We start from the raw sequence: 25,141 nt of genomic DNA on the forward strand, positions 1-25,141 counted from the left end.
GTATCTGCACTGGGCCAAAGGGTCAGGGGTCCTGCAGTCTCATAGGACAATCAAAGTAGAATGAAAACTCCTCCTACAAGCTTTAACCAGACACTGATCGAAGTCTTAAGACTGCTATATACTGCTGATAAGTTATTTAGCAGTTTCTATTTACTTTGTTCTGTGTACTGCGGGAGACCAGATATAATGAATGCAGGGTCCCCTGGGTTTAGTTACACGTTAATGATCTATCACTGTTTTGTCCATTCTATCTTCCATTGTCCATTTATGAGATTCCAATTACTGCATTCAGTTTGTGTGTTCAATGTGTGTAGGTGTTCAGTAAGGAGGAACTGGAGGAAATTGCCAACATCTGTGTGAAATATGATATACTGTGCTTCTCTGATGAAGTTTATGAATGGCTGGTCTATGATGGAAAACAGCATATTCGAATTGGTAAGTTATCGGGTACAACTATTGTTATAGTCTGTTCTCTTTAAATAAATATTGTTGGGTACAAGACAAACTTTTCAGAAAATAGTGCCCTATCTTCTACGGTCACAAAACATTTCTTTACTTTGTGTTCTTCCTCTTTTATATATACAGCTAGCCTACCAGGAATGTGGGAACGTACCATCACCATTGGAAGTGCAGGGAAGACTTTCAGTGCCACAGGATGGAAGGTAACCCATTTAGGTTTGAAAGGGAACCATTCTCAAATGGGCATTTAGATTATCATGAACCTACATTCTTAAATCAATTCAGCCTTACTGCTTAGGGATGAATTCATTTTTGATTATTTACTTGTATTCTCTCCCTGTCAAATTTAGAAGTGCTATGTTGCAAGGCTGTCCTATCTCCTGTTTGAGCATAACACCAATAACAGACACTCATAAAGCTGAAATATAACAAAGATGCTGTCAGAACTACAATACCTGAAACTAAAAGCTTTTAAAAAAATGTAGATCCATTTAAAGAGGTTGTATACCTCCCTGTATACTTTGTATCTGTAGGTACAATTCATTACAGCCACGTTTTTAAATTACAATATTTCCTTTAGAAATGTCATTTTGCTGTGGTACTGTTCTAAACTTGGGGAAAATGCACCACTTTACAAGCATAATATAGACAGCCCCCAGGCATAATATTTAAAACAATATTTCATTTTTATTGCATCACTGCTCCCAGAAAAATGTCAGTTTAAAAAAACAAAATAAAAAAAAAAATTGCATTGATACATGTCCCCTGGGGACATGTATCAATGCAATAATATGATCAATTATTTGGTCCTAATGTGGAAGGTCTCAGTGTGAACGGATATTTTTTTTTTTTTTTTTTTTTTTTTTTAAATAAACTTTATTATCTATTCTAAGGCAGCAGATCCATAAAGTAAGGGAGGTAAATTCATGTCAATAAATCAAGTTTCTTTAAATTGTTTTCTGTCTTTTTTTTTTTTTTTTGGTAAGATGAGCTCATCTCCGATATTTGTCTTTATTGATGGAGGTAGATCTTTTGTTTCCAGGGTGTTGGGATGCATGTTTTTCCTATGTTCACTAGGTGGATTATAAGGGAGCAGGTTAAGGTGCAAAAAAGCTACTGAGTTGTCTCCCAGATCAACATAATATACCTGTTTAAAGTGGTTGTATACTCCTTTTTATTTTTTTTTTTATTTTTTTTTTTTAACTTTTACCTACAGGTAAGCCTATAATAAGGCTTACCTGTAGGTAAAAAAAATATCTCCTAAACCTTTACGGTTTAGGAGATATTCCCCTCGGTATGCGCCGCTGACTCCAGCGGTGCATGCGCACGAGGGGATTCTCGGCCTGAAAATCCGGCAGTGTCCGGCCGGCCGGCATGAAATCTCCCGCGCGCATGCGCGGGAGTGACGATATCGCGGCTCCGGCCACTCACAGCGCCGGAGCCGCGATACCCGGAAGAAACGCAGAGGGAGCATGTCGGCTCCCTCAGCGTGGATCATGCCAGATGTCGGGGCCTCGTTCTAAGGTAAGTATTTCATAATGAGCTAGTATGCGGTGCATACTAGCTCATTATGCCTTTTGCTTTGCAGGTATTAAAAAAAAAAAAAAAAATAGCGGGTTTACTACCGCTTTAAATATTAACTGTTTTGTTACAGGTTGGCTGGGCTTTTGGGTCTGATCATCTTCTTAAACATCTCAGAACAGTACATCAGAATTCTGTATATCACTGTGCAACTGGAGCCCAGGTAAGGCAGCATGCTAGAGGCCCATTGTCTTATGGATCCCAAGCAGACGTATAGTATGATCGTGATGGGGAAGAGGCTTAAAGTGTAACTAAAGGCAAAACTTAAATAAAACATGTTTTGAATAGAGTGGAGAGCGATTAGAACCCCGGCAGGTTTTTATTGCTGCCTGTGTCCCTCTTAGGGAGATTCACCCTCGGTTTGTGTTTTTTTTTTTTTTATTTTTTTTTTTATTTTTATTTTTTTTTTAAACCAGTATCCTCCCAAGTGAAAGTAAAAGAAAATCCCAAATTTTAGGTTGTTCCCCAGAACAGTAATGGAGGGAAACCCTTCCAATGGGGATACTGGTTCTGGTGACGAACCAGGATTTCCTCACTTTAGAGGGATTTTCTCACTTCCTGTTCTGGCAATGGGACAGGAAGTGAAGGGGAATCTCCCCTATTGGACCCTGATGCCAAAATAAAAAATACAGGGTTACTCTATCCAAAATGGAGGAAAAACCTTTTGGCTTTGGTTGCTCTTTAACCATTTTAATTTTTAAAAATAAAACATATCAGCTTAACTCTCATTTTAATGGCTGTGGAGACATAGAATACTTATTAAATGGTGGGTGCATTGCCCCATAGTTGCTAGTTTTGGATAGGAAACTAAAGGCTAAATTGAAATTATAATTAAACTTGACTCTTCTGAGATGCCCCGTATATGGATTCTATAAGCGGCTTACAAAAAATTACTCTTGCATGTACAGTACTTTCAGTTGCCTGATGGACAATAGTAGCAAATTCAAGTAAAAGATAAAAAAAAACAAAAAACAATGGAGCATTGAGTTGTTGCTTGAAATATTCTCCTTGACTAATCAAGATCCATTGTTTGCCTTCCAGGAGGCCGTAGCTCAGGGATTTCAGAAAGAACTGGAAAGATTGGGACAACCGGACTGTTACTTTATACAATTGCGGGATGAGCTGCAGAAGAAGCGCAACCGACTATACCGTTGCCTTACAGAGGTGGGGATGAAACCTGTCATGTCCCAAGGTTCTTACTTCATGATTGCTGATATCTCTCGCTTCAGTAAGTCTGCCTGTACACTGTATTTAATAACATTTTAGTGTATCCAGTGTTGTGCTGCTAGGATTTAATTGACGCAAACAATATGTATATTTTTTCTCAATTAGCAGCAATGTTGGCCTACTGTGTGCACTCCTTTAGTTGGCCATTGGGCTGCCCGTTGAGTCTCTTGGATAGACAGCCCAAGGAACAACTAAAGGAGCTTGCCTGGCAGGCTGATGGGACTGCTGTAGTTACATAATAGGTGAGGTAAAAAAAAGACAAACGTCCAACCTATGTATATGATATGTCAGAATTACATTGTATATCCCTGTATGTTGCGGACTTTCAGTTTAATAGAAATAAGTTGGTCCACACTATCCCAGAAACACATTACTATTATAGGTACCTCATCCCCTAATGATTCTGCAAATATTGTATCCTAAAATAGGAAGGAAGGGGAGCAGGGGATTTTTATACGGTACAATTTATAAAGAAACAGAGATTTCTTTTAAAATAATTCATAACTTTAATATTTAGAAATGTATTAAAAATATATTTTGTAAAGACAAAAATAGCAAATACACTCATTATACAGAAAATGCATGGCATAGAGTATAGGGGATCCTGAAAGTGTTAGTTGCTGAGACTGATCGTACTTCCTCCCGACATGTTTCGCATTTGTGCTTCTTCAGGGGAGTATGCAACTAACAATAACATAAAGAAAAATTTAAGAGTACAGAATGTACATATGTGCCATACAGTTAAATGCATATATAATACAGGACATTTTTAATATAAAATTAGTCTCAGTGTGCTTAGTCCAAGGAGGTGCAATGCTTACCCAGGTATGTACATTCCAAGCATCGCAACACACAAGCCAATAGATGGTGGAATAGATGGCAAGAATTGTGGGACAGGATCAAGTGCTAAAAACACCCTAGCCCAATGCAGGGCATAGATGGAGGTAAACAAGCGCTACAGAGATCAAAAACAAAATTAGAAATAGATACTAAGTTTGCAAATTCAATACAGACATTGAGAAGTGTTACATTGTAACAGAAAAAGTAAGCAATATAATTCCCTCAATTATATGAGGGGGTTGGGGCTGAAGAAAAAGCCTCCACATTAAGACAAAAAATACTGATTATTTAAGGAGTAAAACAATTGATTGTAATTATAATTAGAATTAAGCCTGATTAATATATAAGTTGTAAGTAGTAACTGTTTGGGATATATAACTAGTACGCTGTGAAGGAGAATAAAATTGTTTTTACCTGCAGTGATAGTAAGAGATGAGAGGATTAGTTCCATGTAATGATATTGATGCAATACAAATTTGACCCCTTTCCCAATTCGTTATGTTCTATTATTCCTTTTTATTTTCTTTATTGCCATGTCTATGTCATATTCAAAAATTTTTGTATATCAACAATGTTAATTCTAATTATTATAGTTTCACATGTACTATAATGTTTCTTGTTGTCTCGTTTTGCTTGGCCCAAGACGGGTATCATGGTTTGCGCATTTAGGGATCTCTGTTGCTCTCTATGAGTCCCATCCACATTGAGGAGCTTTGCTTTTTCCCTTCTTCCTTACACCGCATTCCTAAGCCTTATTATTCTGTGGTATGGGACTGGATCCTTTGTTTTCTTCTCCCCTGGCTCCAAGTATGTAAGGGCATATGGACACCCAAGGGCGCCGCTGGGTTATTCCCCCAAGTGGCTCCCGATTCGGGGTGGACATGGGCATGTAATCCCCTTTGGGTTAGAAGCCATGATAATCGCCGCTTTATCTGCCTCTGTGTTAGCCTTTTTCTTCCCGCCCCCTTCAGGGCGGAGAGCCAGCGCAGCCCCATTTCCATCAGCATTCATCTAAACGGACCTCGTGTTAGCACTGAGGCATTATGGGGATGGTAGTTTAAATGTCGACGGGCTTTGCACATGCTCATTGTCTCCCCCTATGGCTGTCCGCATCGAGCCGGTGACGTCAGACGCCGGCTCGATGGATGGGGGATTTAAAAAGCAGCGCTGTCATTTCACTTGCACTGCAGGTTCAATACAGACATTTCCGCTATGCTGATTCTTCTTGTTTGGTAAATATACTTTCTCAGTTTAACTTTATACTGCTGTAACACCTTCTCTTATCCATACATACTTACTTATCTTTCCTCTTATTTGCTTGTAGGTTCAGCAAGCTTAGAGTGGCAGCATAGCGCTGCACTCTGTAGCTTACAAAAAACACTGTAATGAGTCGATTGATTTGTTCATTGTGATCTGTTGCATTTGTATTGCATCGATATCATTACATGGAACTAATCCTCTCATCTCTTACTATCACTGCAGGTAAAAACAATTTTATTCTCCTTCACAGCGTACTAGTTATATATCCCAAACAGTTACTACTTACAACTTACATATTAATCAGGCTTAATTCTAATTATAATTACAATCAATTGTTTTACTCCTTAAATCAGTATTTTTTGTCTTAATGTGGAGGCTTTTTCTTCAGCCCCAACCCCCTCATATAATTGAGGGAATTATATCGCTTACTTTTTCTGTTACAATGTAACACTTCTCAATGTCTGTATTGAATTTGCAAACTTAGTATCTATTTCTAATTTTGTTTTTGATCTCTGTAGCGCTTGTTTACCTCCATCTATGCCCTGCATTGGGCTAGGGTGTTTTTAGCACTTGATCCTGTCCCACAATTCTTGCCATCTATTCCACCATCTATTGGCTTGTGTGTTGCGATGCTTGGAATGTACATACCTGGGTAAGCATTGCACCTCCTTGGACTAAGCACACTGAGACTAATTTTATATTAAAAATGTCCTGTATTATATATGCATTTAACTGTACGGCACATATGTACATTCTGTACAAATGCGAAACATGTCGGGAGGAAGTACGATCAGTCTCAGCAACTAACACTTTCAGGATCCCCTATACTCTATGCCATGCATTTTCTGTATAATGAGTGTATTTGCTATTTTTGTCTTTACAAAATATATTTTTAATACATTTCTAAATATTAAAGTTATGAATTATTTTAAAAGAAATCTCTGTTTCTTTATTAATTGTACCGTATAAAAATCCCCTGCTCCCCTTCCTTCCTATTTTAGGATACAATATGTTCAGTTTAATAGTTTAGTCACTATTGATGCCCCCTCTAAGGCCTGATTTACACCTATGCAGTTTTACTGCTTTTTGAAAATTTGCACTACAGTCCATTTAACATTGTTTCCTATGGAACACATTCTGTAGTGCAAATATGCAAAAAGCACTAAAAAATGCTTAGGTGTGAAACCAGCCTAAGACCACTGCCTGTGGAAGGGAATTCCACATCATTGCTGCTCTTACAGTAAAGAACCCTCTACATAGTTTAAGGTTAAACCTATTTTCTTTTAATTTTAATGAGTGGCCACGTGTCTTTAAGTTCCCTTCTGCAAAAAAGTTTTATCCCTATTGTGGGGTCAATGCGATGACGGGACCCAAGGTTTCCCAGCAGAACATTGCCCGAAGCGGCACACTGCCTCCACTGGCTTGTCTTCTTCCCATACTGCATCTTGGTGCCATTTCTTCCCCAGTTAAGGATGCACATAAACACCACCGTCTATATCAGTCATGTCCAAAGTCCGGCCCGCGGGCCATTTGCGGCCCGCGGTCCGGTTTTGTATGGCCCCCACCTTGCCCCCAGCTTCTCCTGCATTATGGCCCGCCTGGCTCCGCACACCCTGAGCGCCTCTCTGACAAGCTGAGGCGTGTGCGGCAGGTCCGGAGCCTGTGATTCCGGCGGGGATTGGTGGCGGTGATTGGCTGCTAGTGCCTCTCACCCCGCCTCTCATCCCCGCCTCCCACTGACAATCAGATGCTGGGGGCGGTCCAAGGCCTCCGGGAAGCTGACAGCACACGCCGCCAATAGCAGACACTGAGCTGTCCCTGCAGCAGCTGCAGATCTCTCAGTGCCTGTGATTGGCGGCGCGGATTGGCTGCGGCGCCGCGCGCTGTCAGGTGCCTGAAATCAGAACGAGAGGAGAAAGAAGGTAAAGAGAATTACCGATAAAGATATTTAAAGAGAATTAAAGAGAGAATATTAAGGAGAGCGAATATTAAAGAGAGAGAATTAAAGAGAGAGGAATAAAGAGAATTAAAGAGAATTAGTGAGAGAAATAAAGAGAATTAAAGAGAGAGAGAGAGAATTAAAGAGAGAGAGAGAGAATTAAAGAGAGAGAGAGAGAATTAAAGAGAGAGAGAGAGAATTAAAGAGAGAGAGAGAGAATTAAAGAGAGAGAGAGAGAATTAAAGAGAGAGAATTAAAGAGAGAGAGAGAGAATTAAAGAGAGAGAATTAAAGAGAGAGAGAATTAAAGAGAGAGAGAATTAAAGAGAGAGAGAATTAAAGAGAGAGAGAATTAAAGAGAGAGAGAATTAAAGAGAGAGAGAATTAAAGAGAGAGAGAAATAAAGAGAGAGAGAAATAAAGCGAGAGAGAAATAAAACGAGAGAGAAATAAAGCGAGAGAGAAATAAAGCGAGAGAGAAATAAAGCGAGAGAGAAATAAAGCGAGAGAGAAATAAAGCGAGAGAGAAATAAAGCGAGAGAGAAATAAAGCGAGAGAGAAATAAAGCGAGAGAGAAATAAAGCGAGAGAGAAATAAAGCGAGAGAGAAATAAAGCGAGAGAGAAATAAAGCGAGAGAGAAATAAAGCGAGAGAGAAATAAAGCGAGAGAGAAATAAAGCGAGAGAGAAATAAAGCGAGAGAGAAATAAAGCGAGAGAGAAATAAAGCGAGAGAGAAATAAAGCGAGAGAGAAATAAAGCGAGAGAGAAATAAAGCGAGAGAGAAATAAAGCGAGAGAGAAATAAAGCGAGAGAGAAATAAAGCGAGAGAGAAATAAAGCGAGAGAGAAATAAAGCGAGATAAAGAGAAAGAGAGAGAGAGAGAGAGAGAAATAAAGAGAAAGAGAGAGAGAGAGAGAGAGAAATAAAGAGAAAGAGAGAGAGAGAGAAATAAAGAGAAAGAGAGAGAGAGAGAAATAAAGAGAAAGAGAGAGAGAGAAATAAAGAGAACGAGAGAAATAAAGAGAACGAGAGAAATAAAGAGAACGAGAGAAATAAAGAGAACGAGAGAAATAAAGAGAACGAGAGAGAGAAATAAAGAGAACGAGAGAGAGAAATAAAGAGAACGAGAGAGAGAAATAAAGAGAACGAGAGAAATAAAGAGAACGAGAGAAATAAAGAGAACGAGAGAGAGAAATAAAGAGAACGAGAGAGAGAAATAAAGAGAACGAGAGAGAGAAATAAAGAGAACGAGAGAGAGAAATAAAGAGAACGAGAGAGAGAAATAAAGAGAACGAGAGAGAGAAATAAAGAGAACGAGAGAGAGAAATAAAGAGAACGAGAGAGAGAGAAATAAAGAGAACGAGAGAGAGAAATAAAGAGAACGAGAGAGAGAAATAAAGAGAACGAGAGAGAGAAATAAAGAGAACGAGAGAGAGAAATAAAGAGAACGAGAGAGAGAAATAAAGAGAACGAGAGAGAGAAATAAAGAGAACGAGAGAGAGAAATAAAGAGAACGAGAGAGAGAAATAAAGAGAACGAGAGAGAGAAATAAAGAGAACGAGAGAGAGAAATAAAGAGAACGAGAGAGAGAAATAAAGAGAACGAGAGAGAGAAATAAAGAGAACGAGAGAGAGAAATAAAGAGAACGAGAGAGAGAAATAAAGAGAACGAGAGAGAGAAATAAAGAGAACGAGAGAGAGAAATAAAGAGAACGAGAGAGAGAAATAAAGAGAACGAGAGAGAGAAATAAAGAGAACGAGAGAGAGAAATAAAGAGAACGAGAGAGAGAAATAAAGAGAACGAGAGAATTAAATACATATATCCAAATAACAGCTCATCTTCCCCACACACAGGTGCAAAAGGTAGCAGAATTCTTGCTGGGCGGTGTATTCGTGTATGGGACGAACACGCTTAGACCAAAACCTCTGACACTGCGCTTACATAATCATTTTCCCATTCTGGTCAATTTATAAAATGGCGACTGTAAACAAGAGAAGGAAAGTTGACAGTGAGGGGCGCCGCTTCCAGGACAAGTGGAAAGTGGAATATTTCTTCACTGAAATACGGAATCACTGTGTTTGTCTGATATGCCAAGAGACTGTGGCTGTTTATAAGGAATTTAATGTCAAGAGGCACTACCAGTCGCGACATAGCACATATGACAAGCTAACAGGGCGAGACCGCAGTGAAAAGTTGAAGCAACTTGAAGCTGTTTTAATGTCGCAACAGCGATTTTTCACAAGAGCCCGTGAGTCAAATGAAAATGCCACAAAGGCAAGCTATGAGGTGGCAACGTTAATTGCTAAAAATTGCAGATCTTTTGCTGAGGGTGACTTCATCAAAGAATGTGTTATGAAAATGGTGGAGAATATCTGTCCAGAGAAGAAGCAAGAGTTTGCCAACATTTGCCTGGCTCGTAACACTGTAGCACGGAGAATTGAAGAGATTTCATCAGATATTAAGAGACAGTTGACATCCAAAGGAGCGGATTTTGATTTCTTTTCTATAGCCTGTGATGAAAGCACAGACCTATCTGACACGGCTCAGTTGCTGATTTTTATGAGAGGGGTGGACGATGAAATGAATGTGACTGAAGAGCTACTTGACCTCCAGAGTCTTACGGACCAAACAAGAGGAAAAGATTTGTTTGTTTCTGTTAGTTCCGCCATAAATGACATGAAACTGCCTTGGAACAAAGTTACTGGGATTATTACTGATGGGGCACCTGCCATGGCTGGTGAGAGAAGTGGATTAGCAGCCCTAATCTGTAACAAGGTGATTGAAGAAGGAGGCAAAGCTATTAAACTCCACTGTATCATTCGTCAACAAGTTCTTTGTGCTAAACATCTCAAATATGACCATGTTATGAAACCGGTGGTGAAGACTATTAATTTTATTCGCTCTAAAGCCCTGTGCCACCGCCAGTTTAAACAGTTTCTACTGGACATCCAGGCTGAATACGAAGATGTTTTATATCACAACGATGTAAGATGGCTCAGTCGGGGGTCTGCACTGCAGCGTTTCTACTCTCTCAAAAAGGAAATTGGAGAATTCTTGGAAACAAAGGGACAACCGATGCAAGAACTATCTGATCCAATGTGGCTGGCCGATTTGGGGTTTCTAGTTGACATAACCAAGCATCTGAATGTCCTGAACACGAGTCTTCAGGGGAAAGATGCAGCAGTGAACCAGCTTTATTCACACCTCAAAGCCTTTGGAACAAAGCTGCAACTTTTCATAAGGCAGTTGTCACAAGCACAACCCAATCTTATACATTTTGCAGCGTTGCAGGAAATAATGACCAGTTTTCCACAGGACAATATCAGTGCGCAAATGAGCAGATATGCAGCAGACATCACATCTCTGGCTGGGGAGTTTAAACGGCGCTTTCAGGATTTTGCAGCTATTGAAAAGGAGATCAGCCTTTTCTCCTCTCCATTCTCTGTTGACCCCGATGATGCTCCAGATCAGCTTCAGCTTGAGCTCATTGAGCTGCATTGTGACAGCGAGTTACGCAGTCGTCACCAACTACTCTCTCTTGTAAACTTTTATCGCCAACTGGATAAAAGCCGGTTTCAAGAGATTCGAACATTGGCTAAGAAAATGCTGAGCTTGTTTGGCTCAACATATATATGTGAGAAGACGTTCTCTGTTATGAACTTTAACAAGAACCGCGTGAGGACAAGACTAAGTGACTCTCACCTGCGGGACATTTTGCGCATCAAAACCACTGCCTTTGACCCAGACCTGACCTATGTGCTGCAGTCCAGATCTCAGTTTCACCCTTCACATTAATGCAGACAAGTTTTCTTTTTCAATTCAGATTAATGTAAAATCTCAGTTAGTATCAGTTGGTCTAAATCAGTTATGACTATATTTCACAAGATGGACACTTGGTTTTATGTTCCTGTTCATATTTTTTTTTAGCTTAAAAGTTGACAGACAGCCTTTATTAATGTACTTTAGAATGTTCCTGACATATATTTCAGCTTCCTGGATTTTTTTTTTTCATCCGGCCTTCATATATGAAAGGCAGAGTGATTTAACACCTGTGTAGATTTGTCATCCATGTGACGAAATTAAAAGTATGCCGTTTGCAATAAACTTTGGTTAAAAATTTAGTTTGCATTTCATTTTAACGGTTCAAAAAAAGTCAGGCAAAATGGTCGGCCCTCATGCATGTTCACTTCATGAAATCCGGCCCTCTTTGAAAAAAGTTTGGACACCCCTGGTCTATATGATGTAAAAGAAAACGTGACTCGTCAGACCAGGCCACCTTCTTCCATTGCTCTGTGGTCCAGTTCTGATGCTCATGTGCCCATTGTAAGTGCTTTTGGCTGTGGATACAGATCATCATGGGCATCCTGACTGGTCTGTAGCTAGACAGCTACAACATATCAACTTCAGGGACATCATGTTTACCTGCTGCCTAATATATCCCACCAACCTTCAGATTCCATTGTAACAAGATCATAAATGTATTCACTTAACCTCTCAGAGATCATAAAGGTATGGCTGATCAATGTACAATGTACATACACTTTAACTGTGACAGAGATACTAATGTCACATTCTAGTTGGAGGATGAGGCCTATAGAACTTGTATTTATTTTATTTATTTATTTATTTATTTATTTATTTTATTTATGCAGATTACTACTAACTAAAACCCTGGATGGGGTTATTTAAATGTCATTGATGATGATCTTGAACGCGTTTCGTTTTTTTTTTTTTTTTTTTTTTTTCTTTCCAGAAGCTGAGGTTCCTCCTCCCTCTGACAACACTTTACCTTATGATAACTACTTTGTGAGGTGGATGATGAAAAATAAAGTAAGCATTCTGTAAACTTTACATGTTCTAATGGTGTTTACCAGAAATTTCACCAGCCATAAATTGGATCTATAAGAATATAATCTAAAAAGAAAATCCACAAACCCACATCCAAATGTTGGTACTATCTGGATTCATAACAAAGCTGCAGAACAGGTCCCATCTATCTACCCTTCTAATTGCTAGTTGATGCTAGATTTTTAGACCATGGACAGGGCAATAAGCACACATTTCAGGGTTGCGCTCACACCTAGTGCACACCTATTGCATTACTAATGACAGTTTGTAATTTAAAAAAAAGTGGGTACTCCCAAAAAGCAACTCTCAATTGAGCCATATAAAACTCAGCGTATGGACAAGTGCATGAGTACATATCACGGACTACAGATTATGCGTTTCGGAGGCGCACCCCCTTCCTCAGTGTTACTGTTAGGGTTATAGGAAAGGGTTAGACTGAATATTAGTGCTAGGCTTACACAGGGCTTTTTTTCTCAAAAAATAGGTACAGGAATTCAAACACAACTGCATCTCCCTTGATCCCATCCTGCACTCTGCAGATCTGTTGGAGATAAGCTGTCACTGGTCAACACAGAAGCCGGACTTCTGTATTTACAAGTGATAGTGCTGAGCAAGAAGCAGGAAGCCAGAGGTAGTGGAACTAAGGTCCACCAAGTTCCAGCTGAAAAAAAGCCCTGGGCTTACATAGAGAGATAGATAAAATAAAAATAAAAAAATCTTTACACAAACCTTCCATCTCTTTATCTCATGCAAACCAATGCAGCTCATCAGTGACCACCATGTCAGACCACTGATGCTGCTTGTCAGGGAACACCATGTCAGACCACTGATGCTGCTTGTCAGGGAACACCATGTCAGACCACTGATGCTGCTTGTCAGGGAACACCATGTCAGACCACTGATGCTGCTTGTCAGGGAACACCATGTCAGACCACTGATGCTGCTTGTCAGGGAACACCATGTCAGACCACTGATGCTGCTTGTCAGGGAACACCATGTCAGGGGCCACTAGTGCATATTATCAGTGCGGGGTTGTTATGGATAATTGGGACAGAGTGTATCTCGGGCTGACAGATCTGTATGTGAGAACATCGCTCGTGGTCCAGCCCCTCTTCCCTGCATCAGTATTCTGATAGACCATGCAGAGCGCACTGTTTCAATGTAGGATATCGGCAATGAGAACATGGGGGGGGTGTTTTTGCCTGGAGTTCTGCTTTAATATATGTTGGGGGCTTTAACTAATCTTCAGGCCTAAAATGTGCATATAATATGTGTACGCAAAAAACGGTTCTGCCAGCAAGAGGGTTTAGGTAATGGTGTATGAAAGGCAAGTGACTAACAGGGCACAGGACAACATCCCAATAGCAGCTGGAATTAATGAATGTATTGCATTGAATAATCTTTATTCTCGATTTCCTTTGCAGCAACTAGCAGCGATCCCTATGTCTGCTTTTTACAGTGTACCACACAAGACAAACTTTGAAAATTACATCAGGTTTTGCTTTGTAAAGGTAAGTAGGTATGAGAAGCTTCAGGAGTGTGCATTGGTGCTTTTGTTACAGGCCTTCAGATTTCAGCTGCAGAGTTCATCTAGATCAGTGGTTCTCAACCTGGGGTTCGAATGACGATTTGCCAGGGGTCACCGAATCCTGGGCTGTTCTTGAAGCCCGCTCTGCTCTCCCAGCCTTTTCGCAGGAGCCCATCTGGGCTGTTCCTGGAGCCCGCGGCCACCCACCCAGCCTCTTCACAGCTGCCCATTTAGTTCACGGCATGGCAGGGGGGCAGAGACTAGAGGTCAGCTGACTGGTGAGGAATGCAAAGTGGGAGGGGCTGGAGGAGACCCTATCTCCTGATTTCGGCAAAGGTCACTGGTACGAGACATCACAATGTCTGAGACACGGTGAGTAACACTAACACTACCTGTGATTATAGTTGCCATTAAAAGTCCCCACTACAGTTCTTAGATCAGCAGATGACCTTGATCAAGTTGTCTGATCTCCCCCCAGCACTGCCACTGATCCCATTCCCCACCAAGGAGTAAGAGAAGGAATAAAACCATTGAATACATGGAAGGGAGAGGAAAAAGGGGGGGGGGGGTTGAATAAAGAAAAAGGGAGAGAAAGAAAAACAAGAAATACGGCTGGGAGAGGATTGGGGGGAAAAAAAACAAGAAATTAGCTTAGAGAGAGATGAAAGAGAAAGGAGAACAAAGACAGAGTGGTACAGTGGAACCTTGGTTTATGAGTAACGCAGTTAACAAGCGTTTTGAAAGACAAGAAACTTTTTTCTTTATCGTACATCATAGGACACAGAGTCTCAAGTAATTACTTGGTGGGTTATAGGCCTACCTTCAGGTGTTGACACTGGTATAACCAATACAGGAAGTTGACTCCCCTATATAACCCCCTCCTCCTTCCAGGAGCACTCAGTTTTTTCGCCAGTGTCTAAGGTGTTGGTCACGAGTGAAGATGTGCTCTGCGAAGCTCCAGGAGGGATCCATGCTGGATTTTAAGAAACCTCCACAATAAGATCCATCCTCGCCACTGAGGTTTTGCCTGTAATGCTTCTCTTTGAGAGCTGGACCCTAGGAACCAGGACTCTTTTTGGTCTTGCTACATTTCCTAAAGTTGTCCTGAGGGGTGCTATACAAGGCCCAAAAGAGCGGAACCCCTTTTTAAAAGGGCCCCAGTCTTTGAGCATGTTTAAACGCAGCCCGCTGTGATGGGTGAAAGTTGGATCTGTCTGTTAAATCAGCAGTATCCTGCAGCGAGGACAAGGTATACCTTATATGCCTTTATAAATGTCTCCTCTATAAGGAGTAACTTACACTACCTATGATGTGTCTTAGTGCAACTCTGTCTCAGAACATGTGTGGTCCCAGCGGCAGAGGGGGTTCTTGCTTAAATGGATCTTGTGAGATTTGGTAAAAAATACAGCAGTTGCTAATAGAGATGTGTATAAACTTCTATGTGGGCGGTGGCTGATTGGTTGACGCAGCTTCTTTAGCGGCATGTTTTAATTACAACCCAGCACTTCCACCTAGTAACATTGGGAAACGCCCTATGCTTCTGTGGTTTTAAAAAAACTGACAGAAACCCCCCTTGTAGAGGTGTATAGTACGTTCACCTTACTTTGTGTTGGCCATTCGGGTCCCTAGCAGGGCCTGAGAACGCAGAGGGGCATGTCCGCAAGGTCACGTGGCGCTGTGTATGGATGTAACACACACATACACACACGCCGCATAGCTGAGGGGAAGCGCTGAGGATGCCAATCAGGTTCCACCTGAGGCTTTATATCACAGACACTCTCATTTCAGAGACTTTTTAACTGAAGAGAGGCAGTCTGTCACACTAAGACACCAGAGCGCTGGGCACGTAAGGGTGTAAACAGGCATTTCCAGACAGGAAAAACTATTGTTACTTAGTAGCAAAAGAACTGTTACTTTGTGTACCTCTGCTTGTGCTTTTGTCTTCCAGTCCTCCAGTAAAGTTGCCTAATGTGTCGCACACCCCCCCCCCCCCCCCCCCCCCTCGGCGCTGGGAATCCCAGTTATGCCTCCATACTGTCTTCCTCTTCAGAGAGATCAGACATGGCAAGCCAGGGTGAGTCATTGGAAGCTAGCGGTGGTGCAACTGCTTCACACACTTCGGTCACCTCTACAGGGGCTGAAGATGCATTTTTCTCTGCCTTGCAAAGCTTAGAAGGAAGATTAGTGGCTTTAATCGCATCCTCCATCCAGGGTATAGGAAGCGTCCTAGATCCCCCCCCCCCTCCCCCACCTTAGACTCTTTACAATCAGTGGAGGGTCCAAGAGAATTATGGGGACAGGATTAGGGTATTGCCCTCAGATGATCGGGGGGAAAGGCATGCGATTATTTCTCTGAAGAGGAAACAATACTTGAAGTATCAAGGATCCCTACTTCACAATCTGAAGTACAGAGGCTTGCAAAGATGGTTCACTCTACTTGCATGCTACCCCTAACAGAGTTGGCTGAAGGGCCGGTCTCTTCCTTGGGTTCTTTGAAGCCTTTACAGCCTTTGCATGCGTTTCCTGTCCACGCATTATCCTGTCCACGCGTTACTAAAAAAGCGAATAGGATCATCCAGATAAGCATTTTTTCCCTTCCAAAGAGACTCGCAAACTCTATCCTATGGAAGAAAGATTCACTAAAAGATGAAAAGTTCCAACAGTTGACGCTGCGATTTCCAATGTGGGAAAAAAAATTAAAAATTTTACCCAGTGGACAATGAGCTTATGCTTCAAGATCCAGCAGATAAGAAGTTGGAAGGTCTGTTAAAATCCTTTTTTTTCTTAGCAGGTACTGTTGCTTAGCCTGCAATTGCAGCTATAGGCATCTGTCAGTCCTTAAAGGACCAGTTCACAGATGCTCTCAGATGAGCTCCCTGCACAACAAGCACAGGAACTGGCCAAGCTACCTAAAGCATTATGCTTTGCTGTAAACACTATGAAGGATTCTATTCGCCAGGCATAACGCCTTGCGTTTGTACTTGTACATATGCAAAGAACCCTTTGGTTAAAGCTGAGACGCCTTGTAAGAACCTTCTAACTAGTTTCCCCTTTAAGGGAGAACGATTAGTTAAAATAGTTTGGATAAATACATTTAAACAATTTCCAGCAGAAATGGTACACTCTTGCCAGTCAAAAGAAAATATAAGCATCTTTCATTTAAACTGTTCGGCCTCTGCCATCAGACCAGGCATAAAGGAAGACCTGGGGCTACAAGTCTGCAGAGCATCTGAAGAGGCATCTCCCCTCACCAAGGTGTGGGGGAAGATTTCTGATATACTCAGAAGTCTGGCAAAGGAAGATTCAGGAAAAATGGACTCTCTCCACAGTGTCTCTAGGATACAAGCTAGAGTTTCGAGAGTTTCCACCGTCTCGTTTTCTGAAATCAAATGTTCCCAAGGATCCAGGGAAAAGGCAATCCCTGTTGCCAGCATTAAACCGATTATTGGCTCAAGGGGTGATCAGTCAGATTCCCAAACAAGAGCAAGGTTTGAGGTTTTACTCGAACCTAATTACGGTGCCAAAGCCAAATGGGGATATCAGAATAAGTCTAGATCTACGTAATCTAAATCGGTTCCTGAAAATCCCCTCCACTTGCATGGAGTCAATCAAGTCAGTCGTTTCCATCCTGCAAGGAGAAACTTCTGATGTCCATCGACATCAGAGATACATAGCTGCTTGTCCATAGATTTCCTCCTCACCAGAGGTTTCTGCAGTTCAAAGTAGAACAGAAGCATTTTCAGTTAATAGCCTTGGCCTTCAGGCTTGCTACAGCACCTCGGGTACTCACTAAGGTATTGGCCCCACCTCTAGTCAGGTTAAGGGCACAGGGCATAACTGTCTTGGCTTACTTAGATGATCTATTGTTAATAGACCAGTCAGTGGCTTGCTTGAAGCAAGGTGTAGCCATCACAAGCAGTTACCTGGAAGGTTTGGGTTGGATTCTCAACCTAAAGAAATCCTCCTCAAAGCCACTAAGAAGGCTGGAGTATCTGGGCCTGATCTTAGACACAGCTCAGAAAAGGGGTGTTCTTGCCTCCTGCAAGGATCATCTCCATACAGGAGCTGGTGAGGATGATCAGGTTGGAGAGAAATCCTTCAATTCGCCTTTGCATGAGGTTGTTAGGGAAGATGGTAGCTTCATTCAAAGCAGTTCCCTATGCTCAATTCCATTTGAAACTGAAAGCAGTATTCTGTCTGCTTGGAACAAAACGATTCAAGCTTTGGACTTGCCATTGTAGCTGTCCCCATGAGTGTCCCAAAGCCTCAGTTGGTGGTTACTCTCTTGGAACCTGCTGAAGGGAAAGTCCTTCAGATCAATTATCTGGAAGGTAGTAACGACAGATGCCAGCCTTTTAGGCTGGGGAGTAGGAGCCTTGCCCATCGACATCCTAGAGATTCAGGCAGTGTATCTGGCTCTTGAAACCTGGACCTCCAGGTTAAAGAATTGTCCTGCCAGGATCCAGTCTGACAATGCCACGGCTGTGGCATATATCAATCACAAGGGGTCACCAAGAGTCTCTCAGCTCAGAGAGGTGAACCAGATTCTAACTTTGACAGAAGAGAATGTCCCATGCCTATTGGCAGTTTACATTCCAGGAGTAGAGAATTGGCAGGTGGACTATCTAAGTCACCGGCAGTTATTTCCAGGAGAATGGTCTCTTCACCCCGAGGTGTTTCAGGCTGTTTGCCAAAGATGGGACTCCGGACGTAGACCTTCTAGCGTCCAGATTCAACACTAAGCTAGTCAACTTTGCATCCAGGACAGGGGACCCACTCGCATACGGAACAGATGCGTTGGCGACCTGGTGGGATCAGTTTTTACTGATCTATGCACTTTTCCCCAATTCAGTTGCTACCTCAAGTTCTTTGCAGGATCAAGCTGGAAAGAAAATTGGTAATACTGGTAGCACCAGCATGGCCCAGAAGGTCATGGTACGCAGAGATCTTAAGGATGGCAGTGGAGGTTCCAGGGCTCTTCCCACTAAGGCCAGACCTGCTATCTAAGGGGCCGATATTCCATCCTACTTTACGAACGCTAAATTTAATGGCTTGGCTATTGAGACCCACATTCTGAATAAACGTGGGCTTTCCAGGTCGGTTATCTCTACTTTGATTAATGCTAGGAAGCCAGCTTCTAGAGCCATATATTATAGAGCCTGGAAAGCTTATGTTTCCTAGTGTGAGTCCAAGGGTTGGTACCCTCAGAGATATATCATAGGCAGAATTCTTGGCTTTCTACAATTAAGCGTAGAGATGAAGTTGGCCCTGAGTACTATTAGGGGCCAAGTCTTAGCCTTATAAATTTTTATTTCAAAGACTGCTTGCTATGCATTCTTTAGTGCAGGGTTTCATGCAAGGAAATGCTGCGGATTAATCTGCCAGTTAAATCACTCTTAAGCCCTTGGGACTTAAATTTAGTTTTGTCAGTGTTACAAAAACAGCCATTCGAACCATTGCAGCCTGTTCCCTTAGTCCTTCTGACTAGGAAGCTGATGTTTTCGTTTGCTATATCCTCAGCAAGGAGGATTTCGGAATTGGCTGCTCTTTCTTGTAAGGAGTCATATTTGATTATTCATGAGGACAGAGTGGTGTTGCGCCCCCGTCCAGGTTTCTGCCAAAAGTGGTTTCAGGCTTTCATCTGAATGAAGATATTGTCCTGCCAGGGTTTTTCCCAAGACCTTATTCCAGGGAAGAAGGGTCACTACATTGTCTTGATGTAGTGAGAGCAGTGAAAATGTATTTAAGAAAACTGCTCCAATTCGTAAGACTGATGTCGCTAAGTGCATTTGGCAAGTTATAATTCAAACTCATGATTCAAAGGGAAAGATTCCCCCTTTTCAAGTTAAGGCGCACTCTACCAGAGTGGTTGGTGCTTCTTGGGCAGTGCGTCACCAGTCCTCCAGGTCTCAAATCTGCAAGGCCGCGACTTTGCCTTCAGTACATACATCTGCAATTTTTTTTATCAAATGCATGTAAGATGGAATGAGGATATCGCCTTCGGGCGCAGTGTGCTGCAGTAGAAGTCCTCAGGTCTGGGGGTTACCCTACGGGTTGTGTCTCCCTCCCCTCAAGTAGCATTGCTATGGGACATCCCACCAAGTAATTACTTGAGACTCTGTGTCCTATGATGTACGATAAAGAAAATAGGATTTTTAAAACGGCTTACCTGTAAAATACTTTTCTTGGAGTACATCATGGGACACAGAGCTCCCGCCCCTCTGTTTTATGGGGTGAGAGTATATTACTTGTATTGCTTGGCTACAAAAAACTGAGTGCTCCTGGAAGGAGGAGGGGTTATATGGGGGAGTCAACATCCTGTATTGGTTATACCAGTGTCAACAACTGAAGGTAGGCCTATAACCCACCAAGTAATTACTTGCAACTCTGTGTCCTATGATGTACTCCAAGAAAAGGATTTTACAGGTAAGATGTTTTAAAAATCCTTTTTTTTTTTTTTTTTTTTTATTCTGACTTCTTTTGTGAGTGTCTTTCAAAAGGAGCAGAATTCAAGCTAATTGGTGGTGCATACCACATTTGGCCAGAGGTGCTGGGATGCCAGGGACACTCAACAGTTTGGAGCTGTTCGGAAATACTCCGTTCTTGAGGCTTTCTGAGTTCAGCCGAGCTGTCCTCGAGCATGTCCGAGGTTCTCCGATGTGCCCCCCCCCCACCTCTGGCCACATGCAGTATTGCATGTAATAGAAGTCAATGCAGAATATATTCTCTTCGTTTCCATTGAGTTCTATGGGGAAACACTCTCTGATATGCGAGTGCTTTGGATTAAAAGCATTCTCCTGGAACGGATTATGCTCATAATCCAAGGTTCCGCTGTATATCCCAAAATCTACCATAAGGGGTTCTAATACTGTAAGAGTGGAAGGGACTCGGACGTTACATGTCCGTGGGTTAGGGGTGAAAATTACTTGTCTTGCCTTGCTTGCTGACAACCCACGCTACGAAAATAATTTTACTGTTAGGGGTCCCCACAACTTGGGAAATTTTATCAAGGGGTCCACAGCACTAGAAGGTTGAGAACTACTGGTCTAGTTCAACCAATAATGTCTAGAGAAGGTTATAAAATTAATCTTCTGAGTTCTATTGGCAACAGCATCACATATACAGTAGCTTAGCTGGCCATAAACTGATCAAAATTGAAACCAGTTCAGTAGGGACCTGCCGAATTTCATTCAGTGCATCACTGTCGCCACGCAACAGAAGTCGATCATTTTAATTGATTTTTGTTAAAGGGACATATTGGAAAATTTTATTTATCTGCTGGGTTCATTCTGACAGTAGTGGCTGTTGCTGTCAGAAAACAATGTCCAAGTCGATGACCGTGCCTTGATTTCCTAATCCTAACAAGCTCTTTAAAACATTTACATTTGTCAGGAATGCCCAAAGTTCTTTTGTGTTAGTTTTACTAAACCCAGGACCCTGCATTCACTATATCTGGTCTCCCACAGTACACAGAACATGGACATTTATTTTAGTAAATATAAACTGCTAAATACCTTATTGTGACTTCTATCAGTGTCCGGCCAAGCACTGGTTAATCTTTGTAGGAGGAATTTTTATTCTCCGACTGTCCCATGAGGCTGCAGGAGCCCTGACCATCTGTCTGGACAGTGCTGATCAGCCCTGTGCCAATCACATGCACCCTCCCGGAAATAAATAAATAAATAAATAATCTCTGGCAATACACACAAAACTAAGCATGTGCAGAGTGCCCCCAAGACTTTGTACTATCAGCAGATGGATTAGGGACTGTGGAAGAAGGGGAGGATCAGAGAACACAAGATCAAACAGACTTTCAGACTGATTTTACTATTGTGGGTTTAGTAACACTTTAACCATGTGTAGCAAGGTCTCTGGCCTCCTTCAGTTTGACAACCTCCAGGGCCAGAGATGGCTGACATCTTTCTATGTGGTGGGTTGTGAGGCATAGTGGGTGCAAGGTGGATAAAGTTGTTGGGCGCCAGACACTTCTTGAATGCAAAAGAGATGTTTATTTCTCTTAAAAACTTTTATGGGGAAAAGAGGGTTAGGACCAGGACACCCTTGAGTAGTTGCAAGTTCAATTAGCAGACTTAAATAGGAGGACGTTGGTGCAGGGAAAGGCCTCCAGCAAGAAGCCACATCTGCACGTGTGCTCGTATGGCAACAGTTTAATGGTTCCTAACACAAAGCGTAACAGTTATTTCACCTTCACAACTTCTCCTTGTAGTTCTTCAGTAGACTGAGGTCCCGGTCTCTCACTAGACCCTCTGATTCATTGCCACTGAATCCCTTGAGCTCCTCCCAATCTTCACGGTGGTATCTTCCTCAATCATCACTCCCGCCTCTCTGCTGGGTCCCTAGCACTCCTGATACTCCCCAAGCTTCACTCTGTTGGCCTGCTCGGTTCCCGGCTTGACACACAAGGCTGCTCTGCAAGCGTCGCCTCCTCTGGCTAAGTCCCTGACTTGATCACCACCTGAAGTTTCCCAATTCTCCACCATGCCTGTTTGGTGAGAATTCTGCTCTGGTACTTGCTTCCGTTGCTCACTGTGGTCCCTGGTTATAAGGTGGTTGGTCCCTTTTTGTGACGACCGATTCCCTTCTACCTCTGACCACTGACAGGTTCTCCGGCTGCCAGAACCGTCACTTTTGGTTGAACTGTAAGCCACAATCCCGACCCTGTGCTGCCTTCTTACTTTTGGATAGGCCCTCAGCCAGACACCCCAAGGATAGGCCCAATCTCTGGCCTAGAAGCTCGGGGCACGCGACACACGTCCACCCAGACAGCCGCCCAGGTGGCACAGAACCCTGATCACCTGACTCCACCGAATATCTAGGCTCTCCCAGCAGGCCAAGGGATTCCAGAAAACCCCTGACCATTGGCTGAGATACCCCATATACCCATAACCTGACTTTGGGTTGCCCTTCTCATATATCTAATACCACCAAGTATCCGGTCACCTAGTGGTAGAAGAGAAGTGCAACAAGGCAAAACTTAAGGAGAAATTAATGGCTCTCTAATGCCACGTACACACGACCAGACTTTTCGAGGGACTAAGTATGATGGAGTTCTGACAGAGTTCTGACGGACTTTCCGAATGAACGGACTTGGCCACACACAATCACACCAAAGTCCGACGGATTCGAACGTGATGACGTATGACTGGACTAAAATAAGGAAGTTCATAGCCAGTAGCTGCCCTAGCGTCGGTTTTAGTCCGTCAGACTAGCACACACACGAGCGGATTTCTCAGTAGGAACTGGGTCCGGCAGAGTTCTGTCGGAAAAATTTGAAACGTGTTCCATTTCTAATGTCTGTCAGACTTTTGCAAATCAAAAGTCCGCTGCAGCCCACACACGTTCGAATAGTCTGCCGGAATCATTCCGTCAGACTTTTGATGTTAAAAAGTCTGGTCGTGTGTACGCGGCATAACAGTCAACCTTGATAACTGCTCCGGGCAAGTAAATTTGTGAGACGCATCCCTGCCTAAACTCCAGGGTGCTACACATGGTAAACCATCCTACATATGTGTTCCTCATTTGTGACATATTTGTTATTCCCTGTAATAATTAAGAACCTGTACTTTGGCAAACTAGGCAACAGGATCTGTTTGGGGGAGACTGCAGACAGTCTTGTTTCAGTCAGAGACCCTGTGGCCTTTTCCTAGCCATTAGCCTATATGCAAAGCATCAACTTCAGTGCACTAGGAGGCACTGAAGTCCTGATATTTGACAGTTTAATTTCAGGAGGTAGGGGCTTAAAAATTTGAGGATCTATGTACAGCCTGGGATTCAGGAGTGCTCCGTGGGGACTTGGGAATCAATGTGAAAGTGGAACTCTACCTATTAATTTAATGGTTTCCTAAAATCGTGACCTTCCAACGAATGCCATCAATGATAACTGTCAGTGTTGCTTGAGCTCTTAACCAACTGTCAATACACCAAATGGCTGGTGTCCAAACTTAACACATGTGCAGCACCATGGCAACTGCAGATCAGAGGTTAAGATGGCAACTTCCTTGGCTGTAAGGATAGGAGGGTTTCGTTTCGCTGAAAGGTTAACACAGGTTCTTACAGATTCAATAGGGTGTTTTCTCTATTGGACAAGGTGAGCTGGGATACTCTGCTGAATTTTTTTTTGTTTTTTTTTTTTTTTTGTTTAGGAGGATGCTACATTGGATGCTGCAGAGAAGATATTACAGAAGTGGAGCATAGAGTCATCTGGACAAAAGGAACTGTAGTCAACCATAGATTCTTAAATCTGAAGCAGTTTATAATTATAAGATGACTTTCTGACTCCCATCTGATTTCAGTCCTGTAGTCCTTTACTACACCTTTGAACTTAATTGTGCTGCTGTTGAGTCCTGTAGTCCATGGTGATGACCCTGTAAGACAGAGGAGTTGCTGACTACTTTTTATATTTACTGACATATATAAGGGTTTGTTTGTTTTTTTCCATTTCTGTTACTGATTTTGTTTCAGTAATCAGCCTAGCTCCAATCTGCACTAGATTAATTTGCAGCAGAGTATGTATAGATTGTATGTCAGTAAAAATGAGAATGAATCTGCAATGAAGGTTACTTAAACGTAAAGTGATATACATACAGTATCTCACAAAAGTAAGTACACCCTCCACATTTTAGTAAATTGATATATTTTTTTGACGACACTGAAGAAATGACACTTTCCTACAATGTAAAGTAGTGAGTGTACAGCTTGTATAACAGTGTAAATTTGTTGTCCCCTCAAAATAACTCAAAACACAGCTATTAATGTCTGAATTAATAATTAATGTGACTTGTTGGTGTTACAAGGTTTCAGTTGTGAATGTGGAGCAGGTGTGATCTCTCTCCCTCTCTCCCTCTCTCCCTCTCTCCCTCCCCAATTTGGACATTTTCACTTAGGGGTGTACTCATTTTTGTTGCCAGTGGTTTAGACATTAATGGCTGTGTGAGTTATTTTGAAGGGCCAGCAAATTTACACTTGTACAAGCTGTACACTCACTACTTTACATTGTAGAAAAGTGTAATTTCTTCAGTGTTGTCATATAAAAAGATAGAATAAAAAATGTGAGGGGTGTAGTCACTTTTGTGACTTACTGTAGCTACCTAGAACTGCTGTTTTGATCTCCATTCTAAATTCTCAGTATTTGACATTGGTAATGCCAACCAAAACTGCCCTGATTTGCCTAACCCTTATAAAGATTGTTAAATTGCTGATCCTAAAGCGACTATTTTCTTATGAGTGAAATGGATATTTGAAATATGTGCAATAAAAGATTTTCTCAAACATCTGAGTAATGTTTGAACATATGTATGACATAATTTGCCTAGGCAAGAAACCACGAAGTAATTGAAGAAATATGTAAAGTTTAAAACGAGTAAATATGATATACCGTATATACTCGAGTATAGGCCGACCCGAATATAAGCCGAGGCCCCCAATTTACCCCCAAAAAAA

At 42.0% G+C, this 25,141-nt stretch overlaps 1 protein-coding gene across 7 annotated transcripts in view; it reads left to right on the forward strand.

Annotated features, from left to right (window-relative positions):
* KYAT1 (kynurenine aminotransferase 1) overlaps positions 1–24,970 on the forward strand; it is a 74,811-nt gene extending 49,841 nt beyond the window's left edge. For all 7 annotated transcript variants that reach the window (XM_077478667.1, XM_077478647.1, XM_077478674.1 and 4 more), the window contains 7 exons: positions 315–435; positions 586–662; positions 2,114–2,203; positions 3,082–3,268; positions 12,059–12,135; positions 13,578–13,664; positions 23,845–24,970. In XM_077478667.1, coding sequence (XP_077334793.1) covers positions 315–435; positions 586–662; positions 2,114–2,203; positions 3,082–3,268; positions 12,059–12,135; positions 13,578–13,664; positions 23,845–23,922 — 717 coding nt within the window. In that variant the 3' untranslated portion in view covers positions 23,923–24,970. The remainder of the gene's footprint in view (positions 1–314; positions 436–585; positions 663–2,113; positions 2,204–3,081; positions 3,269–12,058; positions 12,136–13,577; positions 13,665–23,844) is intronic.
* Positions 24,971–25,141: the final 171 nt, after the last annotated feature.

Source organism: Lithobates pipiens, unplaced genomic scaffold (assembly GCF_037356315.1).
Source record: "Lithobates pipiens isolate NorthernLeopardFrog02 unplaced genomic scaffold, aLitPip1_a1.2 Scaffold_1, whole genome shotgun sequence".
NCBI classification, from domain to species: Eukaryota; Metazoa; Chordata; class Amphibia; order Anura; family Ranidae; genus Lithobates; species Lithobates pipiens.